Source organism: Podarcis filfolensis (assembly GCF_964270895.1).
Source record: "Podarcis filfolensis genome assembly, chromosome: 7".
Lineage (NCBI taxonomy): Eukaryota > Metazoa > Chordata > Lepidosauria > Squamata > Lacertidae > Podarcis > Podarcis filfolensis.
Window position 1 is genome coordinate 37,287,640 of NC_139603.1, and position 26,918 is coordinate 37,314,557.

The following is a 26,918-nucleotide window of genomic DNA, read 5'->3' on the forward strand; positions in this document are numbered from 1 at the left end:
GAGGAAGGGAGGGAAAAGTTACTTCGATACGCAAAACAAAGCTCTCGCTCGCTTGCTCGCTCTTCCCTCGCGCCTCGGGTCCCTCCGTCGAAGATGCAAGCGGCAGGGAGATGGACAAGATGAAGAGGCTGGCTCGCTCCGGCGACGTGCAGCTCAAATCCGTTTGCTTGATCCGGTCTTTTTTCCTCCTCCTCCTCCTCCTCCTCCTTTGCCCCTTCTTCTTCTTCCCTCCACCCTTCCTTGATTACTTCTTCTGCTTCTTCGCCTTGGCAGAGAGTGGAGCAAAACACAGCAAACGAGGAGATGGTGGTGGATTCAGGCGCTCTTCCTCCGCTTCACTCGCCTCCACTCCCCCCCCCCCGCTCCGCTCCGCGCGCAAGCCTTTCTCCAAGATCAAAGAGTCTCAAAGCGCAACTTTCTCGCTCTCTGGCTTGTTTCAGAAAAGCTCGTGGATTTTGGCGATGGTGGTTTTTATCGCGCCGATAATAGCTTTTTCATTGTGCAGAAAACGAGGTCGATCCGGTCTTCCCTTCTCCTCCCATCACTTAGTCTGAGCAAGAAAGCAAACAGTAAAAAAAAAAAAGAGGAGTAAAGCCCCCATACATACAGATAACACCGGATGGGAAATGTCAGTCACTCCTCCACCTTCCAGAGAGTCACAGATCAAACAGTGGCACCATCGGAGAGGACTACTTTTCTGCCTCGCTTCCCCTCTCTCTCTTTTTCCTTCCAAAGATCGCAGCTTCTTCTGATACTAGTATAATGCGAACACGTTTTTAACATGGAATATTTTTTTTTAGTTGATCTTGATCTGCAACAGAAAACAAACAAAAGCCCCCAAACCAGGCAACCCCCAGAGAGTGTGTTGAAAGGGCGGGGGTGGGGGGAGAGAGAGAAGCAGAGACATTCACAGAGTGGGAGAGATTAACGTGAACTGTCCCCCCCCCCTCGTTTAAACTCCTGGGAGAGAAAGAGATCCACTCTTCCTCTCTTCTCTTTTCACTGAAATATAGCACACATTCAGATCCCAGAGCTTTCAGACAGTCTCAACTGATAGACAGACACATCGAGCTGCTTTTCCTGCTTCAGATTTTTTTTACTCCTCCTCCTCTTGCCAACGTCACCCTGACAATTACAAATAGGTCTCATACAGAACCATACCTGTCAATCTTTTTAATTGCTTTGTTTGATTTCACCCCCTCCTTTTCCTTTTGTTTATTTTTGCCTATCAAGAATAAAAGTCACGGCGGAAAGTTCTTAACAAATATTTTTAAAGATTGTTTTTCGAGGGAGACAAATGTACCAGAATTGGTTATAAATAAAGCTCAATTGGCTGCTGTGTAGAATCTAACGCATGTGGTGCACAGTGCAAGTTCTGGAAAACTTAAGAGAGTTGCTTCTTACGGGGGTGGGCGCAGACACACTCTAAACTTAGGACTTCTAAAAAAAAGTTTGCATATTTCTAAGCTGATGCTAAGAAGAAGAAAAACTGCATCATAAAAATATGGCTGAATGGGTTTTCCATTGATGGAGATTCAGATAAGAGAGAAGCGAGATTTAGGGGGTAACTCGAGAGTAAGTTCCATTGAACTGAGTAGACATGTTTAGGAATGTCCTGAAAGTGCTCTTCAGTGTAAAATGTAGATTGATTGACAGATTGAGATTTAAAATCAGTTATTAACATTATGCGATTAAGAAATAGGATTTCTGCCATGACATTACTGGAACAGTTTTGCGTGTGCTTTTCATGCCATCTCCATCCAACGCTACCAAACAAAATTGGCAGGTTTTGTAAAACATTTTTTATAGGAGTCTGTTGACCAAGACATATGCTACCTATCCAAAAAGCAATGCTGAACATTGCAGAGACAGATTTAGAAGCACTATCCTAGAGATAAGGAGACACGGGTATTAGGCCAAAAATAAATATATGGCAATATTATTTAATGCCATAGCTATTGTGGGGAGGAAGGCGAGTCAATGGATTTACCAGTCTATCTTGTTATATAGGGTTATAAAATCTATGAGGCTGTAAAGTGCATTTCATGTGTACCTGAAGACCAGGAGGACACAAGCAGTATTTTGTGTTTGGGGGGGTGTCTTTAAATGGCGCTCACACATACACACAAACTCAGATCCTTAAAGATGCTTTAAATCCTTTCGTAAATCGCTGTTGTTTTTCTGCCTTCCCAAATGCAAGTGCTGTTTCCACTAGCGGTAGCTAGCGGCTCTGGGTTGATTTGTACCACCTTACGAGGAAGTGAACGTTTCGCACGGAAGGGGAGGGGCCTGTGGCTGCAGCCAGCGGCTCCAGGAGGCTCCTAATAACAACATTGCCAGATTAGCTGTGCAACTTCTCTCTGCAAGCCTTAACCCTTATTCGATCTAATCACGTCTCCGAGCTTTCCTTTATATATATAGATAGATAGATAACATAGGAAGAGCAGCTCGGTCTTTTTCTAAAGGAAAGAGCTGGAAGGAGCGGGAGGGGGTGGTAGATTCGGCAAGCTTTTAAAATGCAATAACGACGGGGCTCCCTTCCTCGGCATGTAGATCACACCCCATAAAAAATTCAAATAGAAAGATCGTGGGGATTAACCACTCCCCACAAAAAAAAATCCTCCCCCCCCCCCAGTGAAAGAAATCCGTAGATGCTGTGATCACCAACATACGCTTGTGTGGGTCTAGGTCTGTTCTGTTTGCAGGCTACACAAACGCGCGATGTTTGTGTTCCCTCGGCACCAGCAACTTGGCAGGGCAGGCTGGGCTGAAACAGGAAGAACTTTGTCCCTGTGATATTGTTGTTGGGTTTCTTTTTTCTTTTCTTTTTTTAAAAAAATACTAGTGACGGTAGCACAGTATCAGCTGCAGGAGATTTTTTGCTGCGGCTGCTGCTCTGAGCTTCCTGTATTGTGGAGGGGCTGGAAAGGGAGGTCTCGAGGCAGGCTGCAGCTTGCTGCATTAGACTTTATTTACATACACAAACCGGTCTGTGCAGAGCCTGTCTCCTGCAGCCTGTGCTGAGGTTTGCATGCCTGTGGAAGAACCCTCCTAGCCGAGGAAGAAAGAGCGCCCAGGGGGTGCGGAGAAAGCCGAGCAAAGGGCGGTAAGCACGGAGCGAGATGCGGGATTAGGCATGAGTTTCCACGCCCAGAGCAGCGCCTTGCTGAGGTCTTGGGGAGCTCAGCTGTGCTGGCTGCAGCGGCGTCCTTGGGCGAGCCCCCTCCGGTCTTGCTTGGGTGGTGCTCGGCCCCGGCCCATCGTGGACATGTCCTACTCGCGCCACTTTCTGGATTTCCACGGCTCGTCCATCCCCACCACCATGAAGAAGCTGGTGGTGACGAAGCTGAGCTCAAACTTCCGAGAGGCTGTGAGCCTACGACACGATGCGCCTGTGCCACTCCCGGGAGACGGCGATCTGCTTGTCAGAAACAGGTGAGATTTTGCTTCCCCCTCCCCCGCGTCATTTTCTCTCTACCTTTTCGCCAACTCTTCTTTGCATCTTCTCCGTGGGTGTTTTTTGGGGAGTGGGGTATGCGAGCCCCCTTTCCTGCCCTACTGCTTATCCTAACTTCTCACACCCTTTTGGCCTCCTCTCTCGTGTGCACGCAGTCATTCACTCGATGTGATCCTATCAAATCGTACCAGCTGCCATCTGGCGACTGCTGATTTAATTTTATTGTTGTGAATGGCTTACGCCATAATCCCGCGCTGGCGCACACACACACCTCTGTGCAAATGATGAAACGTTTCCATTTGCTGAGAGGTAAAATGTGTATATTGCTTCGCTCTCCCCCTCCCTCTGCTCTCTTTTTTTTAATGATGTGTTAAACTGAAAGGAATCACGGGGAGGAGGGACAGCAGGTATTAAGAATGATACAAGCCTGAAGAAGGGTGATAGTTTCCCATCAAATCCACACCTTACGTTTAAAGCACATTCAATCCACATGCTTTCCCCCAGAGAACCCTGAAAACTAGAGTTTGTTAAAGAGGCTGGGAACTACCTCTGTTAGGGGAAAACTACAGGTCCCGCGATTCTTTAGGGGGGGGGGACGCCGTGTGTGTGGAACGTGCTTTAAATGTATCGTGTGCATCTGCTGATCTGAAAGTTGTATGCGACGGGAGAGTTCAGGAAGGGAGTTCAGCAACCAGGAAATGATTTCCAAGTCCCGCCCAGATTTCTGCCTGCAAATGTTTGTTCCATGTTCCTACAACTGTCACTGTGTTTGTGTGTGTGTGTGTTCGTGTGTTCTCATGAGCGAGCGCCCCTGACTTGTTCTCTGTGGATCTGCGAGGGCTATGTTTTATACAGTAAAACTGACTAGCTGCGTAGATCTCTGCGTGTGATTAATACACAGCAATTGGGACGTTGTATATAGGTTATTTATAGTCTTCGGGGGGGGGGGTTGTGCGCGCGCATGTAACACACTCCAGACGTTGTTTAGAGCAAGTTATGTGTGCAACTCTGCCTGTTTCTCCACCCCTCCCCCACCTCGGTCCTCCACGTCACTAACCTTAAGCAAGCCAGAAATCAACAGGAAAGCAGAGGGCCACAAATGACTGCCACCCACCTCTCCCCGTCACTCTTGAGTGTCTTAACTCCCTGGCCCTCTTCCTCCTTCTACGACTAAAGCAAAGCAGAAGGCACAGACCGGAGGAGGGAAATGGGGATAAGCAGCTCCCCTCCCTGACCTCACCATGTTTACTTGGAAGTAAACCCTATTCATTTCAGTGACCTTTACTTCCAAGTAAGTGTGATCAGGATTGTAGCCCTCGACAAGGTGTAGCACTATTTTCAGACGATTCCTTTGCCTGGTTTGAGCTGCTTTTGCACTGCATCCAGGTCATGGATGAAGTAAAGACGTCACATTTTGCTTAAAGCAATATGCTGTAAATTGCGGGCTAGCTAGTAGCTAACTAGGACTTGAGTTCCCATTTTCTTCTGTGAGCTGTTCTCTCCATGTACCTGAAAATTTGTAGAACAAAACCTCTACTTCAACAATCTTAGCAATATTTATTATTTTTTTTATTATTATATTCCTCCTACTGCTGCTGCTGCCTTTCTAGATGATAGAATATCTTAAAACCAAAGTGGGGACTTTAAAAGTGGAAATCTTAAAAATCCATGGGAGAATGGAATTCTAAAGGTGTGATTGTGAGTTTGGTGACTATGTGTTGGAGGAGGTTCAGGTAGACCTTAGATTCGTCCCTAACAATCCATTTTTTAATATTTAGAAGTGATTACTTGGTTGGTAATCTAGCATAAATTGCATTTCAGTAAATTTAGCCCTATTGGAACCAATAGGGCTAAAATAGATTAAGCACAAATACACAGAATTATGTGATTTGTGAATTACACACACAATACACACAGTCTTCAGTATGAAAGACAGTGTATATCATACCTGTATCTGAACCCTAGCAAAATGTTCGTGTTTTATGTAATGTACAACACCCACAATACAGGGAGAGATGCCCTCCCTGGTGTCAAAGGTTTGAATTGCTGCTGTCATCAGGACATAGTATTTTGGAGAGCAAAAATATGTGAAGCCTTAATAAAAATCTCACTCATGCTGCAGTTAAATTCCTTTGGTTGGGGGATATAGGAGGGGGGGATCGGCTGGTTTAAAATGCTGCGTGAAGATAAAATATATCCTGGCCTCCCTACTGCCTATCGGAAGATTGCTACGTCCTTGTTCTCGAATCTCCTCCCCCGCAACACTTTCTCCCTCCCCCATGAAATTTGAAAATTTATGCATGCAATTTATTTTGTTTTCAATGTAACTCTTTCCCCTCCTGCCCTTGATACTGGGTGGGCTCTCTGGGGACTGGAAAGATGTGCCCGTGCGTTCTCCGAAGTGGAGGCAAGGGGGGCTAGAGCAGCATTCACCCGGGGACTCAGGCAAAGAGAGTCCAAGGATCGTAACTCGTTTTTTAAAAAACACTTTCTCTTTTTTTAGTTTGCAAAAGGTGCGTGTGAGAAATCACAGGATTGGAGTTCGCAACTTTTGTGTCATGTGGATTTGCGTGAGATGTTCAGTTTTGTTGCTGGAGCTTCTCACCCAAGGCAGGAGAGTGCAAAATTAGTGCGGAATAAAGCGTGTTAAGAATAAAGCTTTCCACCTAACGCCTGTGCCTACCTTGAAAGCTTACACGGGACTCTCTCTCTTTCCACGCCCAATACCTTGTACACACTCTGGGGGGGGGGAGCTAGTCCAGCTTTGAAAATACTGTACACTTTATCTCAAACTGAAACAGAAAAGAAAATCAGCTGCTGCGGTGGCTGGAGAATAAACATATTAGCCCCATTACTCCTGTGAAAAGAGAAAATGGCATAATGCAAAATAGTACCCCATTCTCCCAAGTAAAACAGACACACGCACATGTTGCCTTGGTGCAATTTAAGTTCGTTTAACTTCTTTCCTTCTTTTTTTAGGACAAGATTCTGTTTAAGTGTCCTTCCCCCCTCCCTCCCCCTCTCTCTGGAAAACAGCTCCCTCGCCTTATTCTGATAATTTTCTGAACAGCAAAAATAAAATAAAAAATCCACTCCAGCCTCTTATTCCGAGAGAAATGCCCGCAAACTGGGAATCGATTTGAAACATTAAACTTCTGATCATTTTGTGGGAGCTGTGATTGGGCGGTAAAAGAGGATTGAGGACCAGGAGAAATAAACAAATAAATAAATTTAAGGAGGGGGGTGTTTTTTAAGCCATTCATATATCTCCGTACCTTTGTCTGAACTCCATCCCACCCCGAAAGGCATTTTCTGGGTTTCTTAGCCAATACGTGACCAAGGAAGTGAGGGTGTAAGTGCGCGTTTGTGTGTGTTTCTTTAAAATAAAAAGTGGCGGGTCTCATAGTGGGGGCTCTGTTTTCTCTTGAGAGGGGATATCATACAGAAAATTGGGTAGCAAAAGTGGGAAGCAAGACATGGGTTCGGGGAGGGAGTTTGGAGATAGGGGAAAAAATAGGAATGTGGGGCGAAGTGTTTTCAGCGATTGCGCTTGTTTGGTCTGGGAGCTTTCCCCCCTTTTCCTGGCGTGCTCCTGGGTTGGGTGACTTTGTTGTGTCTGCCTGCTCAAGGTCCTCGCCCTACCCCCTCGCTCTCCTGACTTCTGCAAGTTGTTTTTGAGTAAACGAAGCCGCTTTCTAACCCCACTTTGAAGACGCTTCGCCCCCTCCCCTTTTTCTCCTTTCAAATCGAATGTGTTAGTATAAATAAAGCCGGGGCGAGTCAGCCTGCAATTATTATTGTGGAGTGGGGGGCTGGGGTGGGGACGGCTCGGATCCGTATTAGTATTAGGAATTGTATCGCTGCTCTCATCTTGCATATTTGCGAAAGGCTTGGGTCGCTTCCTAGGGAAATGCAAAGCACAAAATTGGGAGGAGGGTAGCGAAGGCCCCCTCGATGAAGGTCACGTACTTAACCGAGAGAACAATGACTGCGGGTTGCCAACTCTCCTCCTCCACGCAAGTTTGCAAGCTGATCTTGAACTTGCATCTTCCCTTGGAAGCCACCGACACGCAGGCTGCAGACCTTCCTAGTAAGCCCAAGGGAGACTTGACAGCACAATCCTCCCCATCTCTTCCCAGAATCTCCACTGAGTCTAATGGGATTTACTGCCAGTGCGTGTATTTCCCGCGAGTAAGCAGGTAGAGGATCGGGTCTGTACAAATCGCCAAATAACCCTGCACCGCTCCCCCCTTCCTTAGTGCAACTTTGTCCTGGGAATGGCAAGGGAGGCCATTGATTTCTCCTTCAGAATACCTCATAAGAGCTACTTAAAAAATTACAACATACAGCAAAATCACAATAATTCCCCTTATTATCCACACCACTGCTGAAATAGGAACGTAGTCCGTCCCCCCCGGGGCTGGGATCCAGAGTTGTATTTTAATACAGGAGGGGGGGTAGCAGAACTTGGAGGTGGTATTGATTAATAACGAAAATGAACAGTGTTTCCACTACTTCGGAAAGAAAGATCTGGACAGGGCAGGCGCCTTTTTCGAGCAGAGGCTGGGAAAAGATAGGGCTTGTTTTCTAAACGCAGCCCTTATCTTCGAGTTCGATGGAGGAATGGTGAGAGAGAGGTTTCAGATGCATCTAGCGGAGAGGGGCGCAACTCTGTTTTGGAAGAAATGATTTTTTAAAAAGTACGTTGTTTTCGCCCCCTTCCCTTTGCACAGCCTGCCCGGAGACTTTCTGCCTGCGCTTCCCAGCTGAGCCACGAAAGAGACGCGAGCAGCGCCAGGAGGAGGCGAGGGGAGGGCGAACTGCAAGTGGCCATGTGCTGGCAGAGAGGGCAAAGCGGGAGGCGGAGGGGCCTGGGAGGGAGGGGACCTCCCGCCGACCTCCCCTGAGCCGACCCCAGTAGGACCCAGCCGGGCTCCGAGCTCCCGCTCTGCTGGGGGCCAAGGCTGGCATGCTCCCTTCTCGCTGGGGTGCCCCATAGATACGCAACGTAGAGCTGAGCCTCTCCCTTCTTGCACACGCACCCATTTGCAAGCAGGTGCTCAGTTGCAATGCATTTGTGGAGGGACAGATCACAGAGGTGAACGGGGGGGGGGGGGTTTTCACCTGTTATTGTTAACAAGGTGCGACTGAGTTTTCCAGCCCCTTCGGCTACTTGCAGGTTGTTGTTTTTTTAAGCCACCCTGTTCCTTATAGCCGCATTTCTTCATCTGCCTGCCCTTGCCAGCGATGTTTTAGTATAGGGGTAATACGACTTTTTGCAGCGAGGGGAAAGCTCCTGTCTCCAGGCACGCTGCTTGGCTGAGCCGAAGTTGTGCATTTCTGCTGGCTCAGCCCTGTCCTGCACCATTTTGCATGGGTGTGTGAAACTGGCAAGTCCCGTTTGCTTTGCAACGAGTCTGGGTTGTTGCAAGTAAAGTGCAGCCTAAATCGGACCACAAAGCCCCGACTTTGCTCTGGAGTCACTTTTCCTGCACCGCTTGCGCGGGCTGTTGGAGCAAGCGCAAGCATTGCAGAGCCCGGGACAGGGAAGGGAAGGGGCGCAACAATTAGGATTGCCGAAGGAAGGCTGCAGACAAGCCCCCCTCGCATGCTGCCTGTGTGACTTCGGGCGCTGGGGGGCGGGGAGAGGCAATTTCTCCCTGCCGCCCAGGAGACACTGTGCGGGGATGAATGAATGAGGCCGATTGCGCGCCCAGCGGACTCTGGCTTAGCAGCCTCTCTGCGAGAAGTAGTTGCGTGGGGTATAATGCAAAAAGCAGGGAGTTGTCGTGTTGTGTCGGAGCCCTTCCGACCTTGTGCCTTGGCTCTCTGATCTTTCCTTTCTCACGTCCTCAAGGCAACCTCAGCCCCTTTACCTTGGAATCTGCCCTCCTCTCTTACGCTCCCCTTTCAGAATGGGAAATAGGAGTTATGTAAATTTTAACTGGATGGGGATGCCTTTGTTTTCTAAAAATGAGGTAAAAAAAATGTGTTCCTTGCTACAGACGCAGACTGGATTAAATGAAGAATTAGGGAGACATACAGAAGACACAGCTCCCTCTGTGAATATGCATCTATTTCTGTATCTAGCTATCTGTATTGAACTCTGTACATTTTAATAAATGAAAGAGATTTTTCTTAGAGTTAGAAATGGCCAGTGCACTTCCTTCAGTTTTGTTGTTTCGCTGTGTGCCAGCTATTTCAAATTACCATAAATCCACAAACAGCTCTCTAGTTGCATTAAAATCAATTTTTCACATATTTTCACACTTCCACATAATTAAATGCCATAATTTGTTTATTTTTGGTTATAGAAGAGAAACAGTCACATTGCTGTTTATGACAGAATCATATTTTTGTTTTCAGGTTTCTGTGGGAAAATTGGCTGCAAACTCTGTGTGCGTACAGATAACTTGTATTTCAGCATCATAAGCCACTTCACCACCCATCATTAAATTACTTGTGCCTTTTTAATACTTATGTTCATTTTTACTCATTAGAGGTCAATAGTGCTCAAAAGTATTGTTGCATAATTTTAGTCCTTCAAGGTTGTTTTAAGGTGTTGTGAGTAATTTGTATACAGCAAAATATTTTAATAATGTGCAAATTAGTTGCATCAAAAGGCAAATTTGTTACAGACACTCCATCCATTTTCTTTAAATTTGCCTGCAGTAACACTTATGACCATCGACCTTGGAGAGGACATTGATACTTCATGTTATCATTAGTCACTTAAATGTGTTGTTATAATCTGAAATGTAAATTTATTGCCAGAGTCAACATACTTACTACTTTGCTCATATTTTAGTCTGCTGTATTTTTTTAATAGAAAAAAGTAGTTTTATTCCCTAGTTTATCAAAACTCATTTCTATTGTTCTTGTTTTCATGAAACAGGCAAGGGGAAAATGCTTTGCATGTACAAAATATGTCAAATTGTGTTATCGGTAAAGCTAAATCCAGATTAAAACAACCTTTCCATTTTCATTTTGCATAGAAGGCGTTCCCCCACCCCACCCCCAACTCTTGAGATATTTGAATATGCAGCATTGAAATTTCTTACCTTGTGCATTTAAGCGAAAGGTTTTTCTTACGACGAAAAAAATGCCTTGTCAAAAAAGAGAGCCTAATACATTTTTGTTTGCTTCTAGATTTGTCGGCATTAATGCATCCGATATTAACTACTCAGCTGGCCGATATGACACGTCAGTTAAGCCCCCATTTGACGTAGGTTTTGAAGGAATTGGTGAAGTGGTAGCCTTGGGCCTAAGTGCCAGCGCTAGATACACAGTGGGCCAACCAGTGGCCTACATGAGGCCTGGTGCTTTTGCTGAATATACCATTGTTCCTGCCAAAGAAGCCATCCCGGTACCCTCTGTGAAACCCGAATTTCTTACACTACTGGTAAGTGGAACTACAGCATATATCAGCCTGAAGGAGCTTGGAGAACTGTCTGATGGGAAGACGGTTCTGGTGACAGCCGCAGCAGGAGGAACCGGTCAGTTTGCCGTGCAACTTTCCAAGAAGGCAAAATGTCACGTAATAGGAACATGCTCCAGTGATGAAAAATCTGGCTTTCTGAAATCCATAGGCTGTGACCACCCTATCAACTACAAAACTGAAAACCTTGCTGCTGTCCTTAAGAAGGACTACCCGAAAGGTGTGGATGTGGTGTATGAATCTGTCGGCGGGCAGATGTTTGACTTGGCTGTCAGCTCCTTGGCTACCAAAGGGCGCCTGATCATTATTGGGTTTATCTCTGGCTACCAAACCCGTACTGGCCTTCAGCCTGGTCATGTGGAAATGTTGCCAGCAAAGCTGCTAAGGAAATCTGCCAGCATCCGGGGTTTCTTCTTAAACCATTACCTTTCTGAATACCAAACGGCTATGAAACACTTGATCGAAATGTGTGAAAACAGAGAACTGGTTTGTGAGGTGGACCTTGGAGACATGTCTCCAGAGGGCAAATTCGCTGGCTTAGAGTCTGTATTCCACGCTATAGATTATATGTACATGGGGAAAAACATTGGAAAAATTGTAGTTGAATTACCTCACTCTGTCAACAGTAAGCTGTAAAAACAGAACAATGATATAAATCAAAAGAGGGAAAATGGGCACTTTATGCTTCACAATAACTATTTCTTTAAAGTTGCCAATGGGTAACATATTAAAAAATAGCATGTAGGCTTTCGTTAAAAAATATTTGTTGAATTTAAGTGGCTTTGTGTTCTTTAAAAATTCCATGTGTCGTTGGCATTGCATTAAACAGTTCTGCGTTTTTGTCTGGGAGTTTTGAGCGAACTAAGGATTAAACTTGCATTGGATTTGAATCTGGCCAACTATGAAATCTTCACCTACAGCTTTCCTCTCGAATTGAGTAAATAAAGGCATATTAATATTTTAAGTGAAATCAATAATATTATCGATTCTTCCTATAAAAAAGGATGGGTGCAATTCACCTGGACATTCTGCTTGAGCAATGGGAGTCAAGCAAGAGTGCTTTTCAGTAGCACAGGGCAGCATCTTAGCGGGTTGCACTTGATATAATTTAAAAATGAGAAATTATCTTTTTTCAGTTGTGTTGGTTGCAAATACAATAATAAAATGCAGATTTATGTAACTCAAAAGATATTTTTTACTAGTTACGAAAGTGCCAGCTTTTGTTTTTAAATGAAAGTTTGTTTTAATTTTATATAAGGTTTTATAGTTATATTTTGAAATCTTCATGTTGTAATACCACTTTCTAACTATTCTTTTGGCTATATTAACCCGTTAATTGGGTTAACTTTGGTATAACGCTACATTCTACTAATATTAAGGCAATCTTAAGAACAGCGTTAACGAAGCCCCTCACCTTACAAGGAAATGATGGTGACTAGATCGCTTGCTTATAATGGCACCAGAGGACTGTGCTGAACTATGCAATAAGGTGAAGCCTTTGTAATAATTTATATTTCAACCTTTGTAAGAATTTATATTGTTTTAAAGCATTAAAATCATTTTGACTATTATTAATTTTTTTACACTGTGCTTCAGTTGTCCATTTATTCTCTTCCGTTATTTTTTGTGCAACTTCAACTGCAATCTTATGACTACTTACCATTAAGTAAGCCCCACTGAATCTCTGCTGAATGGGACCTACTGTTAAGCAGACAAGCCATGTTTCTTAGTTGGCTTCAGATTGCCATTTTAGTTGTTGTTTTGTGAGAAGGGGTTAATCTCTTTAAGATGAACATGAAGATGCAAAAGAGTGTTTACTGTTTCCAAAAACAATACACGTGTGGAATAAACTGGTATTTTTAAATATGTAGCAATTCTCCACTTTCAGCTATTTGCTTTTTCAGGCATTCTGGCAATCAGTGTTCTCGTTTAAGGACACTCTGATGTTTATTGTTGAACAGATTCCCCTTTTTAGGTTCATAAGCATGGTTTTTAAAATTCCTGCTGCCCTGTAGCTAAAAGCACACCCAAGTAGTAGGATTTAGGCCAACTCGGCACCACCGATTTCAGTGGGACCTTAAGTGGCTTAAATCCAGGTATTCCAATTAAACTGGGTTTTGGACTGGGATGTTGGAAAATTTGCTTGGTAGGTGAAACCCAAAGTATATTTTGGATCCAGCAGCTGATCACCCTATGGAAACATTCTCATTAGGATGAAGTATTTGGCTTCCCTTTGGTGGTGAACAAAAGTGGAGACAGCTATTTGTTTCTCTGTACAGCACAACTGTGAAGAACAAAATTCAGTTTTAGATATTAGGAGCCATCGTTATAATATGCTTCAGCAGCACATAGAGATGTGAAGTGACCAAAGCCTGTTTTCCCCCAAATTTTTGACCCTGAGCACTTGAGTTTCACAATTCTGTCTCTTTGAGGAACTATAACAAAACATCAAAATATTTATACCCCAATCATAAATACTGTGCAAGTCATCTTGAGAGGGGTGTTTATGCCCTGAAAGGTAGTGTAAAATATCTAAATAAAAACAAGTCCCACTGATTTCATTGGGCCTTACTTCAAAGTAATTATGTTTAAGATTTCAGCCAGGTGGAGTGTGTTCCTTCCCAGTTGTGTGCACACGCCTCTGATTGATTCCCATAGTGAAGAACCACATTTACCTAGAAGCATGGTTACAACATTCAATTTCATACTTTTTAAAGTAAGTAATTCTACATGATCATAAAATGGTAGCATTGGTAGGGATCACCAAGGATCATCTTGACCAACCCCCATTCTGTTCTGTTTCAGTTCGTAACAATTAACATCAAATGAGTCAAAGCTGAAGAGGCAGTTTCAGTATCAATCATATATATATATATATATATATATATATATATATATATATATATGTAAAGGCCTAGTGTTGAAATTTAAATTAAAGAATGTTCCTAACAAGTATGTTCAGGTTGTAGTCTTATGCCCACTTACCTTTGAATTGATCGAAACTTATTTCTATGTAGACCTAGAGAGGATTGAGTAACATCAATAGATATGCACACCAGTGTTGACCTTAGTGAATACCTTCATGAGTGAAACACATATACATGATTGTAGACTCACAGTGGACTGTTAAGTCCTCATATGCTGAGGCTCCCCGGTGCATATCCACCTCAGCATGTTTACATCCAAGTATCTCCACTTCACACTTTGCTACTTTACAGCAAATGCACATGCCCCAAAGTGTAAACTGGGAATGAGATAGTTAAACATTGGAATCAATGGGATATAAATGCTTAACTATGGGTTGCATAACCTGGATTGTGTGCTTGTTAACAACTGCATCTTATTCTCTTTAGATGTGAAACAATAGTTTCCGAGCTTACTAATTTACCCAAAGATTTTTGCACGTAACATTCTTGCCGTTGCTGCTGCATTGTTGCTGTTGTTCTCTTGTTCTCTTCGCCAGGCCATTCTTCATTGAATCAAGCTAGGTGTGGTAGGGTGGCACTTTGATGTTGTGGAAAGGCTTGGTGTTTACAGGTAATTCTTAGTCCTGATGTGTGTATCCTATTGTGCCTGATAATTGGATTATTCTCTCTCTCTCACACACACTTTTTATTAAATCCACATATCCCTGCTTTAACTTAAAAGATTTGTTGTTGCCTCACCATAGTATAAATTATGTTGATTCCGAGTAAGTGATGAATTTAAATAATGCAGAAGTCTTTGGCGGCAGCATAAGAAGTAGTATTTCTTATGGGTAGTGCTCAGAATGAGGGTATATTAATGATAAGATAACAAACATATATGGACAGGAAATACTGTCAGTTCATTGCAAGGGATTAACAATGAAGACACTTGGGCCAAGATCCAGATTTCCTAGCAGTGGATGATTGAAAAGTGCTTCAGCTTGCTAGGGCAGGACTGCTGGTTTTCCTTTCCAGCTGTAGCCCATTGCACAGTCTTATATCCTGGATTAGTATGACAGGCAGGACACCAGGGGCTGTCCAGCAACTGGTGGTCAAGAAAAGCCCTGTTGCATGCACAGAACTTTGGATCCTAGCTTTGACTGTTTTATAAAAAGATACTTTAAAAACTCTTTACAGAGTTAATCCTTAAATGAATGCAAATAGTCATTCAGATTGAATGCCAATAATGGTTTAATACAAATAATAAAATGTCTAGGAAATGCCTTGTATATTTATATAGAGAATTGGCTTTTTAAGAATATTAACTCATGGAGTCTGCAAACCTTTACATGCTTGGAAGTCAGTCACATTGAACTAAATGGGAATTACTTCTGAGGAGCTACACCTAGGATAGCACTGCATATTGTGCCTCCCCCCCCCAAACTTTTAATTTAACCTTTCCACTCAAATTTGCTTGCTGTGGAAAAAGTTGGATGTTTGCAGACAGCAGCAACTTGAGTTTTTCTACATATAGCAAACACAGACAAGGAAAATGTGTCAAGAAAGGCCAAACCTGTGATGTTGTCGTAGTTGTTTTTTTAGATACACATATATATTCTCCACCAGATATATTCACTTGCAGTATTCTGCACATTTTACCCTGTACATTTTTTATTGAACTGTTGCACTGAAGTATTTTAATACCTTTTAAAATTAAATCATATTTCAATAACATTATAATGTTAATTTTTTTGTGGGGGAGGAGAAGCCAATTGCTGAGTATAATTGCCATGCTGTGCAAATACAGATAATTGCAGCTGCTGAGGGAAAAGTTTGCGGCAGTTTTCAGAAATGTTATTTGTTTGTTTGTTTGCTTTTCTTCAGTCTGAGCTAGAAAGGAACTCCACTGCTGAATAGCTGTTAGTATCTATTTTACAAGATTTACTCATTTTCAGGTGCCTAATATAGCTGCTAGCATGCATGCACAACAATACAATTTATATGGTAAATGGAACCAAATAATGGCTTCGCTGAATGTTATGGCTGCACTGAAGGGAAATGTCACGGTAAATAGCTGCCAAATTATGGATCATGCCGAAGTGTCACAACTGCACTAAAGACAAATAGCACTAGAGACTATTGCCACTGTGACGCTTTTGAGTTATGAAGAAGAGGCGCAGCCTTGATGCGAAGCTCTTTGTGTCCTCATTATAGCAAAGGGTTACTGGTGCAATGTACAAAAAAACCTAGTCCAATGTGATGGTTAGTTATTAATCTGTCCATTTCAGATCTAACAGCTGTAGAAGAGCAGGCAGTCTTCAAAAACCCACACACACACACACACACACACAGAGAGAGAGAGAGAGAGAGAGAGAGAGAGAGAGAGAGAGAGAGAGAGAGAGACTAAAAAACTGCAGGTTTTATTAACATAAATGTGTATGGGGAATGACTGGCAATGGCAAAATGTTGCAATAAAATAATCTAATCAAAGAATATTATTAAATTTAACATAGTATGCATCTGAAAGGTTTACTTGCTTCTTAGTCAGATATATGTGTGAAATATAAGCGGTAATGCACTTTTCTCTCTTTGTAAAGACTTGAGTAGTAAGGACATTACCGACCAAATTGCTTCTTCTAAACTGAAGTGAGTCCCGGTTTCTCTCATTTTAATGGGAGGGTAATAAAGATGAAAGACTAACATTTTAACTGATGGATCCTTAAGCTAGAGAAGAGAAATTTATTATGTTTTGAGGGGCTATGATAAATCCTGAATGTGAGTGCATGTTTGGGGTGATATGGTAACCTCAAGTAAAAGAAAAACAAAGCACACCATTAAAAGGGGGTAGGGAGCCATCCTCTTTTGTGGGCTTTGATCGTTTTTACACTATTTTTATTTACTCTAAGGAAACAGATTCTATTAAGACATCATGATTTCAGTTCTCCCAAGTTCCATTGATTGCATTTGGATTTACTGTGGATTTGGTGTTCGGAAGATAGCGGCCATTATAAGTAAAATGCTTGTGGAGATTAAAAAATTTAGCAACTATTACATCTGCTCCAAGGCCATTGCTTAAACATAGCCTGAAATTATAAGTAAAATAAGTTTGATGTTCTCAACACTTTCTTTAGGAGATTATTGTACACACTGCAAATACACTATCCATAATTCAACACAACTGTCAGCCTCAGTTTTAGAGAAGGGGGCTGGGGCCAAACAATCGTAGTGGATAAATTACTTCTCTTTTCTACATAGAATGGCCTTCCTTCCATGTTGTGCTTAAGGTCATTGGCAGGGCAGCGTTGGGGCAGTTTGCACGGTAGTTAAATCTTATATGCAGTTTAAATATGCACTAAGTAATCCTCATTGTGAGGGGTAAATAGAAGATTAATTACTATTTTCTTTGATTAAAAAAACCACACACACCACTTTCAGATGTGGTATCTCTCACATGTGACCTGTATAGATAACTTGTTTAAACTGCCTTAGTACTTTTAGATTTCATCACCCCACGCAAAAATCTAGATTTTAGACTATATGCTAGTTTTTAGCATGTGGCAATAATGTGCTCACTGCTTAAAACCCTTGTCCTGTCCACAAAAAGTTCCATCAAACCCAGACTAGAACAGCTATTAGTGTGCCCAGAATTTATTTTTATGTACTGCACAGTTGCAAGTAACTGCTTCTTATTAAATGAAAACCCTGCATTAGATACTTTAGAAACATTCCAGCTAATGAATATGTAATGTCCTTTGTGTAACAGGACTTCTTTTTGTGTTCAGAACTAAAAGATGCTGGAAAGTTGACAAATTATATCATTTAAGACAGATGCCTGCCTTGGGGACATGATTTTTTTTTTTAAGGGTGGGGGCTTCCTGTTTCTGGCTTTTATTTCAGTTACATTTGTAATTGCTACAGGAGCAGTACCTGTGTAGCGTTGTACCCCTTCACATAGTTAGTACTTCACATTAAATCAATGGATGTGTGGCTTATATCACAGCAGAGCAGGATTTAATGTAATTTTGTTTCAGCTTTTATGTTTTCTTCCCCACCTTTATCTCCTGCTGCACAAATAGTTTGTCAATTTGCTTGTTTAAGGTATTTACACTTCACCATTCTACTAAAACTATCCAAACCAACTAATGAAAAGGAGCTTAAAATAACCAAAATATAATAATCAACATGTCGCAATCAAGTAAGTATTATCTGCAACAAAGGAGAAAGCAGGAGTCTAAATGACTATACAGTGGTACCTCGAGTTAAGTACTTAATTCGTTCCGAAGGTCCGTTCTTAACCTGAAACTGTTCTTAACCTGAAGCACCACTTTACCTAATGGGGCCTCCCACTGCTGCTGCACGGCGGAAGCACAATTTCTGTTCACGTCCTGAAGCAAAGTTCTTAACCCAAGGTACTATTTCTGGGTTAGCGGAGTCTGAAACCTGAAGCGTATGTAACCTGAGGTACCACTGTATATCTCTCCCACTCAAATTCTTAACCTAATGTTGTTTTTCAAGTGCTGGGAATTTAGCTTTGTAGCATGCAACTGAAACGGAAAGCATTAACAGACATTGAATGTCTGTTCAAAATAGTTCCCATTGAGTTCAGTGGGACTATTTTCCAGGTAAGTCTGTATATAGAACTGCCGCCTAAAGCAGTGTCTGCACCAGCACTTAGACCACCATATCCTACACCTAGTTTTCTAGAAGTATGTCCCATTGAATTTAATGGGACTTTACTTCCAAACAAATAAATGTCTTTGTTTTAGAGCTAGTTTTTTCATGCCATGTATGTACCTGTGCTGCTCAAGGCATACACACAGTTGCCACCTGAAGATGAGCAGCTGAGCCACCAAAAATATATTTATCAACTAACAGATCCATTGCTGGGTTATTGCTTCAGCCTGCCATGTCAAGGGCCATATTTTCATAGGCAGCTGTTCCTTACCATGCCTCTCCAACTATTGGGACAAATGTTGGAAGAAAGTCGGTATCTCCTCAATAAGAGCTGAAAATGTCTTAATAACCACTGGAAGTGTGGTGTGCTAAGGGACATTACCTAGAACACGGAACCAGGCTGGTCTACAGAAGACATATAACCCAGGAAAAAGAGCTGGTACCTATATCGTAAGTAGAAACAGATAGGATGAATGCAGGATCCTGCTGTCACACATTGCAAAAAAATAATAATAATTCTAGACATTTGAAATGTTACTGTTGTTTCAGAGTCCAGCCCAGAGGAAATGGTGATCATGCTTAACCATGACCAGTAGATAAGACCGAGCTAAGTCACTGTTGACATTCAAGCATTGTTTTGAAGGTGGCTGAAAGAAAGTACATGCACTATGGAATCGCACCATATATGTTACTTAACTCCATCCACAGGCCTCTTACATGTTTCCTTGAAAATGTACCTCCGAGGGATTCATTCATGTAGGAAGAAATAGCATACACAGGAAATTGGTGCACTGCCTGGAAGCAGTAACACAGAACACACAGAACAGTTCTGAGTGATGTCAGCATGCCTCTGGTGGGCTGTAAGGTACAAGACCAAAAACCAGCTTAATCCAGTCATCCGCAAAGTATTGGTAACCACAAAAGCATACTGCTTGTCATGCCTTAGCTAACACCATGAAAATATAGTAAATTTTTAAATAAAAAAACCACCCATGACCTCAATAAATTTACATGGATTTATTGTCATGGCTATCCCTGGTAGCAGGGTCTAAAATAGCCCGAGAGCCTATCCTAGAAAAGGAAAAGAAACACTGGTCTTGGAAACCTGTTTCTCTTATTTATTGCCACCCTACCTCTTGATACCTAAACGCACACCCCCATTTGAAACTGCAGTTAATATATTTTGCTTGAATCATCGTAAACAAAGGTTTTCTATACTCCATTAACATGGTGCTGCTATAAATGGGGGCATATGTTTCTTTATATTTGTACTGTTATCTTGAAAATCAATTAAAATATATTGAAAAACAGAACAGAACATTATGCTGATATAGCATAGTCATAGGGAAACGGCTCCTCTTGTTCTCTAAAATCCACAGATAAGTCCCACTTCAAATATCCCTACTTAGAGTAGCATGCAAATATCTATCTAACTTGATCCCATAACATTCGCACACACAGTCTCCATCACCACTTTTTGACAGTGCAGATCACCTGTTGTTCTTTTTCATGAAGATGAATGGCAGTGTTAGAGCTGGCACAGCACTGCCCATATCTTTGCACTCCATATGTTTCCCATGGGAAACAGGAAATATGAATGCCGTCTGGGTGCTAGCTGTGGTGCTTCAGAATGGATTGTGCAAAATTGGTTCTTACTCATAATGGAATTCATATAAACCTGTTTCTGTATGTGAATTTCACACTCAGGATCAAGTTAAAAGGTTGACTTGGCGCACAATGTAAGCTAAAACATGACTTTGTGTGAATGTGTGGACTCCTGGAGAGGAGTTTCTAAACCAAGAAGAAACTTTGGTTACAGCTCATGGTTTGTCCAGAGCAAGACAAACCATGAATCCAGGTTCAAATTACACACAAAGCCAAACCATGGTTTAACTTACAGCAGTTACATCAACATTTATCAAGTCAGCTGTGATCACCTCAGAGATCACCTCATTCATGCTTGGTTTGGCTTAGCATTATATATAAATCCGGTCATAATGTCTTCAAGAGTTCTCTTTCATGTGTGAAAAACATAGAATACCCAAGTGTTTAGCCACAGATGATACTGAAATAGGATGGTAAATAAGTGGTATGAGCTACAACCCTTCCCCACAAAGCAAGCCCAGCCCACCACTTGAAGAACCAATTGCCGAGTCCCAGTCACGATTCTAGAATGACATGAACCAGACCTCCACATGACTGCTTGGTTTAGAAAGAGACTTCATGTGATAAAGAGAAATGGCTTGTAACTCTTCACGTTATGTCAGTACTGCTTCCAACTGAATGTATGAATTAGGCCTCTATGGACAACTGTTCAGCTTCTGGAAGCTGCTTCCTGTCATTCCCATGTTGGCTACTCCCTGATTGTGATGACCTTACTATGACGCCATACCCTTCTGTGATACCATTCTATCCTCTTGCTGTGCCATGTAAAACTTCTACTTCTGTTTGCAGGAAACACACAACCCATTCATTGACCATAAGCAGGAAGTTGTTGCTGTGATTGTAAAATAAGTAGCTACCAGAAATGAGGTGAGAGTCTTTTGAAAGCCTGTGTTATGGTCCTTAACAGCAGATTTTAGGAATAAACTTGCATTACTTTATGGAGATAGCCATTCCTCAGGAATGGCTAAACTGTAGAAAAGAGGTGAGAAACCTGTTATCTTTGAACTGCCCTGAGATCTGCCAATATAGGGTGGTATACTACTACTACTACTACTACTACTAATAATAATAATAATAATAATAGCCCTCCAGAAACTGTTTGGACAGCATGTCCAATGTTTGGGGATTATGAATTTGTAGTCCAAAACATCTGGAAAATGCTACAGAAGTTCAAATCCTGTACCCCTTATCACATAAGGGGATGTAGCCCTTATCACATAATAATTTATGCTGATTCCACTGAAAACCATGGCAGTCTACAGGATTCAAGGTCATAATTCCTTGTGTACAAGGAAGAAGTATCCAAGAACAACATGTGGAAACACTGATTATTATTTCCATGTAAACCTATAGTGATATTTTTTGATTGAACACAAAGAAAAACCACAGAGTTAAAAGATTAGGGCTCTTGTTGAGCATGAACTAATCCCTTCTTACTTCCTTGCTACTTTTTCTTAACCAGGTTTCCAACACTTTGCCTTGTTTAGGGCTGTCTTCCTACAAGTGATCCCTGGGCGGTTAGTACCTCCTGAATTGTTTCTTCAAGTCTCAAGGTTGTGGACTACAGGAAGCCCCACTTGCTCAGTTAGGGAATGTAACAGTGTGAGCCAATTTCTACCTTAACTTAGTGAGTAGAAGGCAGAAATTGGCTGACACAATTTGCACTTTACCTCTGCTTCAGTCTTTTCCGCTGAAGAAGAAGCTTTAGCAAAGCTTGAGTCTGAGCTTATTTGCTGCCCTTTCATCATGCGGGCTTGACTAAACATACACAATGTGGAGCAGCCTTTGCTCAAGGCAAATAACATAAAGAAGGAAGAGAGGTATTTCACTTTCCATTGCAGTGTCATTCAGGTCATTCACTGAAATTATATAGGCAGTGGCTTCTACAATGTTAACAGCCAACTTTAGATTATTAACAGTGCTTTGGATAGCAGTTCATTTGCAATGCCCAAATGCACTGAATTCTTCAAAATTATAAGGTATGGTAAAATAGACGGTCAAACCTCCTGGCCCCCTGGATGCAATAAGTGATATAATTAATCCTTTTTTCTCATTTGTATTTTACCAGCAGTACACTAAACGACCTTTCCCTCTACTTTCTGATCTTTGCCTTAGTACAGGAGGGAAGAGGAAGGCGAGGGTGCCCTTATAGCAGACTTTAATTTTTGAAAAACAAAATTATTAGTAAATTTACAATTGGCATGCTTGTTCTCATCTAATAGATCACATTTTTAAATAAATTATACATTTTTTCAGCCTTTGCTTCCCCATAAGAACACTTTCAAAACCAAATAATCCACCAATTCTGAAAAACGCCTTCCCATAGCCTTCTACATTTTGAAAAATCATATTTTGCCAAATCTTCCCTTTTGTAAATTCTTCTTCTTAAGCACTGTGTCTGTAATATTCTAAATGTGTTATGGGTTAGCCTAAACAAAGGTGGACTCCAGACAAGCCACATACATATAATTTGACCTGGAACTAAAGTAATCATATACATTTTTTTCCTCAATTTATATTACTGTCTGTGTGTCTTGAAAACACCACCAGAGTTAGAGCAATTAGGTGAGTGAAGTTCAGCCTACCAATAATTTCAGTCTACTTGTGCTGTAATTCTGAAAAAAAAACCTTTTGCGAGCGCAATACAGAACCTGTATGACAAGCCAGAGTTGTCTTAAAAGATTATACCACTGCCACTCGCCTAGAGGAACAAACAAGACGTCTTCCAGTTTAAAACCGGTTTGGCTGTTCAGCCACAGAAATGACCACAGTAGAAACTTCATAGACAACATAGCCTACACATGAAGTTCTTTCTGGTGAATCTATATGGCTTTGCAGGTTGGCAATGGTCTGTTAAGATAAAGTGATTTAAACAGCAAGAAAGGAGTGGATTGAAGTGCTAAACAGAAATGTTGAACATAGTAGATCCAGACACTAAAGAGTTTTAATATAATCCAGAAGAGTTGTACACCAAATTTGTGATTATTTTTCATTTACTTACAGATCCTGAGACAGCCTCCCCTTCTGTCTCCCCCCCTTTCCCCTCTCTCTCTGAAATAGAAGTGGCAACCCATTTTATGTATTTATTTATTTTACCGCTCCCTTGTTCAAATATGTTTGATTGAAAACCTTGCCTTTCAAAAATTAATGCAGAGAAGCACCACTTGAATGAAGGGGATGAAAACACACAGTGTGAATACAGTCTAACAAGCACCACTCACTAGTGTAAATGGGAAACATTGGAGGCATAAAATTGCAAGCGTTAATATGAACAAAATGGAAACCAGCCCACATACACTTTAACAGCCTAGTGTGGACACAACCATTGATAATTTGTGCTGAATATTGCAAGGGTAGGAGAAATATGTAGGGTGCGTGTAGAAAATGACTAGGAATTCATTTTAATTCTTCATCTGCTGATGCCATCATAATCTTTTGTAAACTTAAGGACAATTTCATATTTCAAAAGGAAAAGTTTGGGGTGGGGAGAGAATTGAAAATGAGTGGCTCTGCTACATAAAGAGGGAATGTTTATAGCTTTGTTCTGTCACATGTGAAAAGGTGCAGACGGAAGTATGGCAATCAGAGTAATTTTCAAAGGGTCAGGTAGCCAATGAGTCCATGGGTCCAATGAATTTTACTATCACCAGATGTGGAAAAAATGCTGATGCTATTTTCCGGCTTGCTCAAATACCAAGTAGAGAGATCTACAATGACACATCTAATACAAGAAACTGGATACACTATTTATGCTTGTCACTGACTTACGGTGAGGTGGGCTCCTTCCTTAATTGATGGCTTCATCATTTCAGTCAAGCAGCCGATGGCTACATTATCTTTACCAAATAATCATGTGTTTCCCCCTCTCTTCCACCATTCTCTCTCTCTCTCTCTCTCTCTCTCTCTCTCTCTCTCTCTCTCTCTCTCTGTGTGTGTGTGTGTGTGTGAATAGCCTCTGAGATACACTGTCTAAATTTTTAAGATAACGAACAGTGGATGCAGTATCTGTTGACTCAACACATTGCATTAATAAATGCTTATGGGCAACTGACATGTGCATCCAGTGACACCTTTAAGTATGCAATTAAAATTGGACAAGGGAGTCTACAGATACAAATAAATATTCAGTTCTACAAGGAGCTTTTGCACTGAATTGTAGAAATATTTTAATTCCGGAATTTGCTCATAGACAGTTGAAATTAGGACACTGATGTGATGGTAGGAATAAAATGTGTACAAAAGGAAAGAAGGCAGATTGTGTCACGGTGGAGCCATGGCAGAGGTTTGACAGGAAATGCCTTTCCCAGTGTAGCTAAGCTGGATAGGAGAACCCTATTATATGGATGAGTGGGGCCAGTAGTGGCATCTTGTCATTCTAACTTGTGTAAGTAAGCAAGCTTAATTGCTCCTTGTCTTCTCAAGATGACTTTCCACCAACAATCTCATTATCACACACACATGTTTATTGCACGTTTCCAAGGCCCTTCATGCAGACCTGAATGGAACTGGTGGAGAGATAGTATTCATTTCTCCAGAGCAGTACTGCTCCCATCCCAGATGAAGGTGGCCTGCCCTTCACTTTTGCTACCAAACATGACCAGAGGCAGTAGTATGTATGCAGGGAATGGAAGAAACGGCACTGGAGGGGCTAGCAAACTGTCAAAATGTTAGTGTAGTGAAGAGGAAAAAGTAAATAGGATTTCTGCTTACCAAGATTAATATGTAGAGTTGCATGTTAACGTGTTTGTCATAGGATTCATTAATATGTATGCTCTTTCATTATGTATTTATTAGAAAAGCTTATAATCAAATGAATAGGAAGTAATGTCACTGAAATTATATAACATCCAGTGTCACAGCAAGTTGGGAAGTTGAAAAAAACATAAATTTATGTTTAATCTTTTGTTGCACCCAGACCCACAAGTTCCTTCCTTCCTTCCTTCCTTCCTGGTGACAGTATTGCCTAATGACCTGAGCAAATATTTCCTATTGTGTAAATTTCAAGTGCAAGTTCCTATAAATAAACTACCTACTTCTTTGGCTAAAGAAGAGAGTTGTATCCAGTTTCTTCATTGGCAAACCATTCAGCCTAAAGTCCATACTGTTCTTCCTCTAGGAATCTAGAGAGATCTTTTAATTTGAACTATTGTTTTTTAGAATAGATGCTCTATAGCAGCAGCCACCAACATGGTGCCCCTCAGATACTGCAAGTCCCATTATCCATTATCATTAGGCATGCTGTCTAGAGGAGGTCTCAGTTTTGGCTGCTATTGTGCTATAGCATGAGAGAAAGAAAGAAAGAAAGAAAGCCCATTATATCAGTTAGGGCACATATATACATTTGTAAGTTTGTAAGTCTTAGGAGCTAGAAACAATGTTTTGTGTGCTTATTTAATGGAATGCTCTTATGTTCTTGTTGAGAAGTCTGCTTTTTTTTAGTTAAAGTTATCAAATGGGTTCTGATCTGAACCATTTCTGCTCCAATATATCTCACTTCATGTTGTTGCCTTGGCCTTATTGCTCTGTCTCTGTCTCTGTCAGATATCAACCACTAATTTGTCGGGACATATTAGGGTATGATGGCTATGCTCTGCCTCTGTTGTCAGATGCAGTATACCTCTGGATACCTGGTGCTGAGAATCTCTAGCAGGGAAAGCGCAGCTGCACTCAGGTTCTACTTCTGGGCTTCCCTTTGGTCACTGTGAGGATGCTGGACTAGATGGATGCTTGGCTTGATCCAGCAGGGCTCTTATTATGTTCTTAGGGTAGGTTTATCACAGTGGTAAACTGAGCTAAAATTAAAATTAAATTGGCTTGTATAGTAGCTTATAAGTTAAAGGAGAGGAATGAGGGCTCTCAGAAGGACCCCAGGATCAGATGCTCCCAGTCAACAGAAGGCAATTGCTGCTACAATGTGTCAAAGAGCAAGCCGGCATTAAATCACACCATTCAAAGTTGGAGTAAACTCTTTATTAGCAAAAGCACGATCTTCTCATGCCTGGGTATCGGGCCTAATGAGTACAGCAACTCATCTCCAGTAGGTCTTCTTATCCCATGCATCAGTTGCCGAGACTGAAAGTCCCTGCCTCCCCACAGCTGCCTTAAGTCGTCTCCTCTCCAGGGTTTCCCCCCCCCCCAAGCAATCAGAGACTGTGTCTGTGTGCCGCCAGCCTCTCCTCCGCCCCTTTCATGCCTCTTCTAGCTCTGGGAGACAGGAGCAGGGGAGCTTGTTGCAGTAGGAGGGATAGACACCCATGACTTTTCACCAGCCTGATTCATCTCTGCTTGACTTATCTCTCTGGCTCATCTCTTGGCCTCCCTCCTCCCACTCAGCAGCTTCATCTTCTGCCTCCGATTCTGAATTTCTTTCTGCCACAGACTCACCCAGCTCACTGTTACCTCTTCAGCTTCTGACACCTCCTCCCAAGCTTCTCCCTCTGACCACTCATTGTTGTCCCACCACCACTGCCCAGGCTTTGAGCATTCTTCCCTGAGTGGTTCCCTATCTGGTTCCTCCCACCATTCCTCTGCATCCAACCAGTCCATGATATAATGTTTGCAATATAGGCAGCATAGTATCAATGTAGTTGCCATTGGGAAGACGTTTGAATGGTTGCACATAACAAACAACATGACAAGAAAGGGGAGCAGATTCTGTATCTGATTCCAGAGTGAGATTATGCTGCTGAATTCGTCGAGCAATATATTGGCATTTACTGACAAAGAAACTATGGTAGATTGAGAATGTTTGCAAGACTCGTGGGGAAGAACAGTGTTC

At 41.9% G+C, this 26,918-nt stretch overlaps 3 protein-coding genes across 7 annotated transcripts in view; 2 read left to right on the forward strand and 1 right to left on the reverse strand.

Annotated features, from left to right (window-relative positions):
* Nucleotides 1–2,792, reverse strand: part of TSHZ1 (teashirt zinc finger homeobox 1) — an 80,083-nt gene extending 77,291 nt beyond the window's left edge. Inside the window, exons 1-2 of one of the 3 annotated variants that reach the window (XM_083623583.1) lie at nt 2,673–2,733; nt 1–550 (exon numbers count right to left, since the gene is read on the reverse strand). The exon at nt 1–550 is cut by the window's left edge and continues 697 nt beyond it. The gene's annotated coding sequence lies outside the window, so the exon portion shown is untranslated. Of the gene's footprint in view, nt 551–607; nt 2,190–2,672 lie in introns of those variants that run through there. The other 2 variants (XM_083623585.1, XM_083623584.1) reach the window with 2 other exon arrangements.
* A 344-nt stretch (nt 2,793–3,136) lies between these two features.
* PTGR3 (prostaglandin reductase 3) lies at nt 3,137–12,474 on the forward strand (the record flags this gene model as incomplete). Of its 3 annotated transcripts, none has more annotated exons than XM_083623595.1 (3): nt 7,439–7,547; nt 8,191–8,513; nt 10,607–12,474. In XM_083623595.1, one exon carries the CDS (start codon nt 10,767–10,769, stop codon nt 11,529–11,531), a length of 765 nt encoding a protein of 254 aa, XP_083479721.1. In that variant the 3' UTR covers nt 11,532–12,474. The 3 variants fall into 3 exon arrangements, with proteins under 3 accessions (XP_083479719.1, XP_083479721.1, XP_083479720.1); XM_083623594.1 differs by lacking the exon at nt 7,439–7,547 and adding an exon at nt 7,548–7,656; XM_083623593.1 differs by lacking the exons at nt 7,439–7,547; nt 8,191–8,513 and adding an exon at nt 3,137–3,435.
* Nucleotides 12,475–19,767: 7,293 nt separating this feature from the next.
* LOC310766955 (uncharacterized protein) overlaps nt 19,768–26,918 on the forward strand; it is a 147,104-nt gene continuing 139,953 nt past the window's right edge. The window contains exon 1 of the mRNA XM_083623599.1: nt 19,768–21,122. Within this exon, the coding sequence (XP_083479725.1) occupies nt 21,078–21,122 (45 nt within the window). The 5' untranslated portion in view covers nt 19,768–21,077. The remainder of the gene's footprint in view (nt 21,123–26,918) is intronic.